This window comes from Xenia sp. Carnegie-2017, unplaced genomic scaffold, assembly GCF_021976095.1.
Source record: "Xenia sp. Carnegie-2017 unplaced genomic scaffold, XeniaSp_v1 HiC_scaffold_6, whole genome shotgun sequence".
Taxonomy (NCBI): domain Eukaryota; kingdom Metazoa; phylum Cnidaria; class Anthozoa; order Malacalcyonacea; family Xeniidae; genus Xenia; species Xenia sp. Carnegie-2017.
In genome coordinates, this window is record NW_025813526.1 from 2784929 (window position 1) to 2795412 (window position 10484).

Genomic DNA, 10484 nt, shown 5'->3' on the forward strand with positions numbered 1-10484 from the left:
CGCTATCTTCATGAGTTGTTTCTGCCTTAGGGACTGTACTAGGGTCTTTCGTGCTCGCCACTGGTATGGAGTAGTTTGGAAGGGTATTTTGTACCCTTTTACTGTTTGTAAAATCCAGGGATCCAGTTGTCTAAGTGTTCTGCTAACCGACCGGCTGTTAAGTGAGAGGGGGTTTGGGGTGTGGGCGGTGTTAGCTGTAGAAACGGATAGTCAGCTTTTATTGGCTGAACAGGACTGTGGCTGGGTTTGTCGGTATCGCTTCCCTTGTCCTGCATTAATTAAAGTCTGTGCGAAACGAGCTCCATTTTCGCTTGCTGCTATTGTGGCGATATGTTTGTCTATGTGGAGTTCGGCACATAGACAAACATATCGCCACAGTAGCATCAAAATATGCGATACGCGTACATGAACTATTAGTAGTATTTCTTCCAGGGATTTCTTGGTCTTGGTTAGACAACACAACATGAGTGGTCAATCTACAGATTGCATGTAATTGTATTTGTATTGGTTATATTCTACAGGCATTTGCTTAACTAATGCATTAATTGACGTGACTGGTACTGAAGGTCTAAATTTATTGTTTTTACAAGAAATTACGGAACTTTTCATTTTCTTTGACGTTTCTTGTGCAACAAATTATAGCGCTATGTGCAAATTTTTTCTTTGGTTTCCTTGTTATTTTTGTAATGCATCACACAAGTACGTACGTGACCTAGCGAATGCAAATTCGTATACTTAAATTTTTGCTATTAAAGTACGGACATGTGTCGAAAGCCACTGCAAATACATTTGCTGGCGATATGTAGATCGTCTACTGATTTGTTGCCCTAGCAAGACCAGCAAAACCCTGGAAGAATTTCTGATTAGAGTTCAGCCAATATTTTCATGCTATTATCCCGATGTCCCAATTTGTTTGTATTGTTAAATGCGGAATTATATATTTAATATGCTTACTTTATGATGTCACGTCAGTTTCGTAGATGGAAACTAATGACGACCGTGAGCAGGCCAGACCAGGGTAAGACTGGAACGAATGTGTAGTGAGTATTTTGAAATGTGTGGTGAGTATTTTGAAATGTGTAGTGAATGTTTTGAAATGTGTAGTGAGTATTTTGAAATGTGTAGTGAGTATTTTGAAATGTGTTGTGAGTATTTTGAAGTATGTAGTGAGTATTTTGAAATGTGTAGTGAGTATTTTGAAATGTGTAGTGAGTATTTTGAAATGTGTAGTTAGTATTTTGAAATGTGTAGTGAGTATTTTGAAATGTGTAGTGAGTGTTTTGAAATGTGTAGTGAGTATTTTGAAATGTGTAGTATGATTTTGAGTGATGTTTTCTTAGTTTTTGTTTTTTTTTAAATTATTTTTCGGGTGACCCGCACCGGCCACCGTACGTCACAGTGCTCCGTGAGGGAAATGTTATGTAAGCATGTATTTATTTTCTGTCGAGCTTTTATGATTACTTAAAAATCGGTGTGGATTTAACAAAACGTCAATAATCACAAAGAATTTATTAAAACGCATGGTGCAAGTTTAACTAAGAATACGATAAAACGTTTGCTCTTTACGTTGACTCCGCGTTCAAAGATTAAACATCATTTAATCGTAGTCGCACAGAATCATAGGCAATAAGATCCTATCAAAATGTTATAAAGGAAACAGTGGAAACAAAACTACAGTTGTAGAATATTGTCTGTTTCTACGTATGTAAACAAGCGTTTGATTGATCGGTTGCGTGAACTAAGTAATATATTCTTCATGAAGAATCCTAAAGACATATGTCTGGAGATGTAAGCATCTTATCTGAAAATTGTTTTCATTTGAAAAATCTATCTTTAAAAATATTTGAAATGTAAAATAAAATAAGATGTAAAGCACGGGAGATAATTTTTGCCGGAAGTCAACCGTCAACTTTCAGAACGCCTGCCTTTGTTTGCAGTTACTCCATGTAATTATAAGGTTAAATAGTTAGAATGTTATTTAACAAAAAGAATGATAGCATAATGCTATAACCAACAACTACAAACAATAACAACCTTATCTAACAACATTTGAGAAATTAACCTTCCACTCCTCTTCCTTGTTAACGAGATAAGTCTACTCAAAAGCAGAGCCTTATACGCAACACGTCCCGGGCTTGTGACCGGTTTTGCAGAGTTAAAAGCTGAAAGGTTTATCATAGATTAATCAACAGAATATTCCTGCTCATTTTTTTTTGGAAGCATGTCGAACAGTTCATGTGGACAAAGCTCGAATTCCATATTAAATAAACAGTAACATAATCCGGTGTTAATGTCAGACAATACAAGGTCAACAGTGCTTGCGATGGCACGTTGTTAAGGCCCGTTCACACGATCCAATTTGTCGGATCCTTAATACGGATCGTGTGAACACATATAAAGTTAGCCTCCGACAGTCGGATCCGTCAATCTAAAATATCGGATGAAAATAGAAGTTACTTTATTTTCATCCGACAAGATCAAAGGAAGCCTATTAGCCAAATTTCATAGATTTGAGTGACTTGGAAACAAGAACAAAAATACGAAAAACATATCGATAAACGTACTGGATAACAGAAATGGCTGTTCTAACGACTATAAACATCTGAACGAATATGAAAAAATATCGGACCGTCTCGACAAGAAACTACCGAAACAATCAGATCCGACAAATCGGATCGTGTAAACAGGCCTTCAGACAGAAAGAAACTCTAAACATAACGAAATAAACCTAGCCAACGAAATGTTAAAAGTTAGTGGAACCCACATGTAGAATTTCTTTACCGATCATTCTAATCATCCCATCGTTACCATACGTATGAAACCGCCTAAATTGCTGAACACAAAGAGGTGGTTCTAAGGGGTGAGACTGTACTGTGCAATTTTTTCTGAAAAGTGGGGGATGGGGTGGGGCGGCACTTCCCCTTGCAATAGTAACTTCTAGTAGGTCAATTGATCTAATAGTTCTTCAGAAATCATAAAAACCAATTCGGCCAAAGTCTAAAAATGGTAAATTGAGAAAATCAGCTGCAAAGTTTGGGTTCACCTAACCAGTTCAAGTTTAGGGTTTAAAATGCTTCTGCTTCAAATAAGGCCCATGCTTTCTTTATCTTTAATCAGCATGATTTGAGACATTGAACAATACAATGTCATGCAGAGTAAATTGAATTAATGCGATCATGCTTTAATATCATACAGAGAAGTTTGTGGTGTTTAATGTGTTGGGGTTTTGTCATCTTTCTTGACTTTTCACGATCAGAGACGTTCTTTACGTGTATAAAATCAAGCTTTATGAAATTAGCAACGAGGACAGTTTCATAAATTTAACACATCATGAATGATTTGCAACATATTGTTCCATGTCGCTGAATGTCACTGTAGCCGTTATATTGGCGTGTTTTAAAGTTGACTCATCCAATATTTATAAATCGTTTTCGTCTACTTAAAAAATTCTTTTGCTGCTAGCTTTCAACTGTTTTTCATGAAATTCGTTTCTGTTCAATTAACTATATCATTTATACGATGTGCAAGTTTTACCGCGTAATCAATGTTGGTAGGTCTATGTAAATATTACATGGCGCTCTAGTTGTTGATTCGTGAACCCTTAACTAAAGGACGTTGCAATCGGTATGTGAAGGTGGCGAGGCACCTCGATCATCTTTCTCTCGGTAAAAATTGTACCTATATCAGCAATTGATGGATTTTCTGGAACTACGCTCGCACCTTGTCCATGCCACGCCCAATTTGACGGGAAATTTGACGCTTAGGCTCTCAAAAAAAAATATTCTTTGCTACCCTCCTGCTTTAACTGTAAAGAACCAACGTTCTCACTAAAGTTATTTATTATGCAATAGTATTCATGTTTTTCTTGCACTTGTAACTTTTTCAGTCTTTTTATCTTACTATGTCACTCATTTTCTTCGATCCCTGCCGTTCTTACATGCCATTAACACCTTAAAATATTTCTTTGTGTAAATCTTATATCGAACTTTGGAGGTGGCTGAGTTGTCTGTGCCTATTTGGTAGCTTTCGTTTTCTACAATATATCTTGCTTAATGTCCATGTGTTCTTGTATGGCGCCGTTTTACAAAATACCACAAAATGCATGATTTTAAGAAGAGAAAACTTCACTGTATGAGACGGTTATTATTGTGTTAGCAGAATGGAAGTAGATGAAAGAACTAGAATGGTAATTGATCAAGGATTATACAGCAATCAACTTCTCGCTTGCTGGTTCTCACTGTTAATGCATGGGAATAGATCTTGCAGAGAGATTTCTTTCTTCAACCACATATATATACATGATTTAGAAAAATTTTGAAATTTTATCTCATAATTGAGTCTGTTGATATTGGAATTGCTACTGAGTTTCTTTTCGAAATCCTTCCTAGCTCTCCGACTGTTTCATCACTAACATATTTTTTACATGTTGTATAGAAGCTCCAATGAACAACTCGTTATCTCGTCAATTGTAGCTTCGATAACAAACCGACATTTAGAAGAACAAGAACTCTTTCTCCATGCACTGAAGTGAAAACAACAATATCCAATATTGCGGCTTTACGACAAATTAACTTATTGAAATCGGCTATCTTTCAATAAAAAATCGTTACAATACTTAACATCGAACTTTGAATTGGTTAATGGTATGGTTATCAACGCGCCGATAGCTTCTCACGTTGATTGTGATTTTATAAGACATCTTATTAATTATCGAACAATGTTTCATGCATACTTGTGAGTCACATGTAATTAAAGGGGATCAATGGTCTCATTCTACTTCCCTGTTGATTATTATTTCTAGCGATTTTTTGTGGTTTCGACTAGATCTCGAGAACGTTGTATGCAACAGAGGAATTTGCGTATTTCGAAATTGAATGAATGGTTCATGACTGAAACGGACCTAAACAATGAAGAAACGATATAATGGTTTCGACACTTAATGTTCACTGTTTGCGAACAACGCATTTCCTTTCGGCAGAAACTGACAATTAGACAAAATAGATCATTCTTGTATTTGTAAACCCACACATAACCGCTTAGTAGGTGTAATTGCATTCATCGTAGTTTCTCGTTGTGAAGAATAATTACTCGCTCTATTATGAGTCTTGTGCAACGTCTAGCAGTTTAAACCACGAAGCAGCATGAGCTGTCGCTTGCATTGTTTATGAACAAAAAACAATATCAATAAATCAGTAAGTAAATTCTTTAAAATGTCTTAACATAAATAATTCGATTTGATTCGGCATAAAGTGTACGTGTTGTATTTATGGACGAATATTTTTTGTGTTGTTTATTGCTTGCACTCAAAACCAGATATTTGCTCTACAAATATCGATTTAGACTCTGACAATTGTTATAATTGCATACATTGTGTGCTTGAATTATGTCCAACTCTCACATCACAGGTTCCATGAATGCTTCAATATGTTGTTTTCTTTAGCACGACAGGTTGACTATGTACTTTGTAAACTATCGCCATCAGTGAATGGATTGAATTTAGTTTCAGAACAAGCGATGCTAGTTTATAAGCAAGCATTTGAAGGCGAATATGTGTAGTACTTCATTTACACGTATTTCTTATAGACAAAAATTGTTTTTCCAGTTAGAAAGGACAGCTATCATATAGATTCTCGCATTTGGGCTAAGCTGACAGTTTATGAAATGGTAATGTGGCCGCCCTTTTGCCACAATTATGAAGAGAAGGAAACTTAGCAGAACCCGCACTTCTTGTCGGAACCTTTATGCTCCTGTCATGCATATTACTTAGCTTTGACTGGAAGCCATGTTTCTATCCTGATACCTATATATACGTTATGGTACTATAATATGAAGCATACTGCGAATAAAACACTCATGTTTAACTCAATATTTGAGAAAGAAACCCGAAATTTTATTTGTAAACCAATACTTCGAATTTGTTACAATTTAAATTCATCAAAAGACTATATTTTCAAGCCAACAGACGCTCTACTTACATGTGCATAACATCATTTCAACGGAAGTGCGGGAATGTGAGTTGGATCGGAGGGATTAGGTGAATGTGAGGCCGTGAAATCAAATAGTGACAGTTCTTTGCTGGCTTTAAGCCATTATTAAGTTCTGGTAAGTGTAATTATATAAAGAGTGCTTCCGTTGGTAAAAGTCGGTTTCTGTTTAAAGTGCAACTCCCGCGAAATATGATCCCATCTTTTTTTCGCGAAATACAAAGTACACATTAAAAGAAACTTTTTGGTGTTTATTTGAGCATTTTCTGTTAGCTAAAACCTATCCAAATCCTACGCTAAAGATTGGCACCGGATGCGAATTTTTACAAATGGACCGTGACGTCATAAGATGTACACGTCTCTCTTGTGTAATATGGCTTTATATACAAATTGCAAGACCGACGATCTTTTTTATCAAATTCCGAGCCAAAAATGGGTTACAATCCACGAAATTTTACAAAATTATTAAAAAGACAATTACCTGAACAACTATGAGCAAAAAATTTCAGGAATACGCAATTTTTTTAGGAAATTTATCAACAGACTGTCTGACACGGATGACAGCCATGTTGATGTAATGTTGAATTGTGATGTTTGCGGCTCGATTTCTTTCGACTGTGTGCAAAACATGGATTATTTTGGTTTTGACAACTAGCACTAAGCAGAACCTGAGGAAAATGCCGCAATTCCCGACAGTACAGGTCGAACGCTATCGGTAAATTTTGAGTATTAACGAAACAATCATAAAAATGTCATATTACTATTTGCCCAAAGACAGTCAGCATTCCAACGCTAGGCTATTTACAAACCTTGACTCAGTTAATACATCAACGTTTAAATATAAATTCTACTTATGGAATGCTGAGAGCTATTGTATTTGAGTGCCACATTGGGTTGGGTAAACACCAATGGTAACTAACAGAATCAGCATATGTGTGTTTATATAATTTTTATGATTGTATAAGGATGAAATATCAAAAACAAAGCACAATTGCCTATGCTTTAGCCGAATAAAGTCTTAGTGTTTATTTTGAACAATACAAGCTTATTCCATAAAATACTTGAAAAAATATTTCATCACAGAATTGCTTAAAGTTAACCATGTGTTTATACATATTCTCATACATAATTGCAGCATTGATATATAATTTTATCACAACAAGATTGGCACTGTTATTCATGATAAATATGGAAGGCAATGAGACAGGTACTTGAAGGGCAGCAGGAATCTAAATAACACCCAAAAAATTAAAAAATTAACCATAGAATTTGAAAACATCAATTAGATGGAAAGTGGAACGTCATCTTGTCAATCAATTAGACACAATCAGAGTAATCCTGAAAACACAATCCAAGTTTTATACGTATATGGTACTAGACACAATATACTTTTTAAGCATCGGCAATAAATAGTTAAATGATATACATGTACCCAGTGTGGAGAACTTAGGTTGTATAATCGATTGCCCAAGTTGAATCTCCAGTCTTGTTAAGGTGTCTTACATAGACGACAGAAATTTTCCAAAGAGCAAAAATTAACCATAGAATTTGAACACATATTTTCAGCAGCGCTAATGCACAGCTTTTTTTACAATGCCAAAAAGCACAGGACATTACATATCAAAACAAGAACACACTTGATCATAAAATACTCTTGGAAAAACGTAATTCATACATTACCGAACTCGTACTAATGGAAGCACTAATGATTAAATCACACCAACCAGGACTTAATAATGGGCTTGAAGCCAGCAAAGAACTGTCACTATTTGATTTCACTGGTAGGGTAGGCTGAAGATGTAACTTGCAAAATTTAATCAAATTGCATGCTTTTAAAAATGCTGTTGAAACTACTATATATAAACATTTATTTATTATCTATTGTCTATTAGATATTTAATAAAATAGGAAAAATGCCAAAGTGCTTTTCAACTTAAATATCATATGTCTTATGTAGATCCTTTTATGTTAGATATGTTAGATTATTGTGTCAAAAATTTCAATGCAAAACATCAATCAACAAAGTAAATGGTTTGAGCCTGGGAGTATCGCTACATATTTGTAGATGTAGATCGTCCAAGTTAGTAGAGTCCTCAAAAGAGTCATTTTGACTCTGAAGATTACTACTGCTAAGGTTGTCGAAACGTCAGTCAACAACAACAAAAGCAGTCCTTCTCAGGACTCTACTAACCTGAACGATCTACATCTACAACATGTGACATCAATCAACGTCCATCAGTCTTGGGCCTATTCTTGAGGTAATTTTGAAGTTTTGGTTCATTCAACATTGCAGTGTAAGTCTTTGTTAGACCTGGATAATTGGCAAGTATTGGTGGAACTTCCAGTTGACCAGAAAGAATAAAACCATTAACAAAACAAAAAAGTTAATGTCAGCATATGTCACCCACACAATAAATGACAGAGTTATCACGTGATTATCACATGGCTATCACATGTTTGCTTCAGTAAATACCTTCTCTCCAAAGAAATATGTATGCTCTTTGCAATTTTTTTGAAACATCTTTTCAAAATATGACATATTTTTGGGGAAATAGTTATCATTCAGGTCTTGCTTTACTTTTTCCTAAAAATGAAATGTTAGAATGTAAGATCCTTTATAGCCATAGAGTAAACACAATAACTTTCCTCACCTTTTCAGGACTTTTAGTAAACCACATTTTAATAACTTTTAAGACACAATCTTGTATTTGATCAACAATGCCATCAGCCAATGCAATTTCCAGACTAGTTTCTGGCATGAAACCTTATGATCAAAGTACAGTGTAAAATCACTAAAATATTTTTTTTTCATTTACTATAAGTTTATATTATATCCTTGTGGAACATCATTTGAAGTATAGGCTCAGGTTAAATGCCATATAGCAAATTGGGAGGGAAACGTAACAATATAAACCATGAAACTCCTCACATTTATTCATTCAATCCTACACAATGATAACTAAAAAACATTTCATGTAATCTTTTCATTCTTCCATAGCCATTGCTGATATAAAAACAGTTTTTCCAAAATAGAAAACACTGGCATTGATTGATGCATCAAACCCAGCAAAAAAACTGCAACTGCGCAACATGTAAATATTTCATAAATGTTTACCATGCTCTCTTGACAAGAAGCGAAGAATAGCCATACTTTGAGCTAAGATCACATCGTCGAACTCAAGAATTGGTAACTGACCAAAAGGAGGTATGCCATCTAAATTAAACCACATAAATTATGTTGGAGACATAAATAGCAAAAAGTTGAGGTTCCAAAGCACAATACTGCATCTAAATTACATCCAACTACAACTTACACATCGACAGCTCAAAACAGATTACTGTATTTACTGAAAGTGGAAAGTTCTTTAAAAATAACAATGCATAACATTAAAAGTCTGTCAGTCACAAACCTTCATTTAAAGCAACTAAATCCTCATCATTAAGATTCCGATTATCTTCCCAATCAACTCCTGCCAAAGACAAAATAATTCGGATCGGTTCAGCTCTTGCTCGAAGAGGAAAATAACTCAGTTTATAGCGACGATTGGCTGCCATTACATTACGCAATTGATAAACATTACGCACCATTGAACTAAAATCATTGAGTTCTATAATAACTGGAGGGGCTAACTTTGCTGGGGCGAGGATGCCGAAAAAATGGCGGCCAACGGACGTATTTCCGCTGAAATGATCGCTTTGCAGAAAAATAATATTCTCGACCTCCCCCTGGTGTCTATAGTAAATTATAAAGAATTTTTCAAAAACAAACACGATATCACAGAATATGGATATCGTTAGTTCTGTGACGATTCTTTTTTGGCATTTCTTTTATAATGCCAACACTTCAATCGTTCAATTGTTGGATGTCGTAGTTTCCACAAAAAGGAACATATGGCTTCTCACAGGTGAGGTAGTTGTTTGTTTTGTTAGTCCGTCAACGATTGAAAAGCAATTATACATGCACTTGAAAAGCCATAAAATACATATTAAAGATCGTATTTTTTAAGACTGACTTGAACGCCAAATATACTGATGTTTTCCTGTTTATAAAACTCTGTATACTTGTAAAATTCTTATAAAATTCTGTATACTTTTCTGTCATTTGTTAATGCATGAAATCGTAAATTTACCCATCTATTTGCAAAATAGTTTCCCTAAAGCAAAAAAGACACTGCACACATTTTGCTCTGTATCAAAAATGTGATCTGGTATCAAAAAGAAATGATCAGCCCCAACGGTACCCATGATTTGGAGCAGAGCTTGTTATGTTCTATTTGCTGACAACATGCAGGGAAGATCAAGGAGTAAAGATGACTGGAAGATGTTATTGACCAGGCAGAGTCTTAAAAAATGATAATGCTGTAAAGATAATTGATTTATTGTCTGCCCTATCCAGAGTTATTTAATTTGATTGTGGTCAAATTCTATGGATGGAGACAATGGATTCACTAAGGATGCCTTGAATGCTTTGAAGTTAAAGTTCATGATCCAAAGAAAGAT

The 10484-nt window shown here is 35.0% G+C and overlaps 1 protein-coding gene across 2 annotated transcripts; it reads right to left on the bottom strand.

The window, feature by feature from the left end:
• Positions 1-7784: 7784 nt before the first annotated feature.
• On the bottom strand, positions 7785-9595 carry LOC124458047 (hematopoietic prostaglandin D synthase-like). 2 transcript variants are annotated; one of them, XM_047008156.1, is made up of 5 exons: positions 9395-9595; positions 9100-9198; positions 8636-8748; positions 8458-8568; positions 7785-8388 (listed from the first exon to the last, which is right to left on the bottom strand). In XM_047008156.1, exons 1-5 carry the CDS (start codon positions 9570-9572, stop codon positions 8290-8292), a joined length of 600 nt encoding a protein of 199 aa, XP_046864112.1. In that variant the 5' UTR covers positions 9573-9595; the 3' UTR covers positions 7785-8289. The 2 variants fall into 2 exon arrangements, with proteins under 2 accessions (XP_046864112.1, XP_046864114.1); XM_047008158.1 differs by lacking the exon at positions 9395-9595 and adding an exon at positions 9299-9319.
• Positions 9596-10484: the final 889 nt, after the last annotated feature.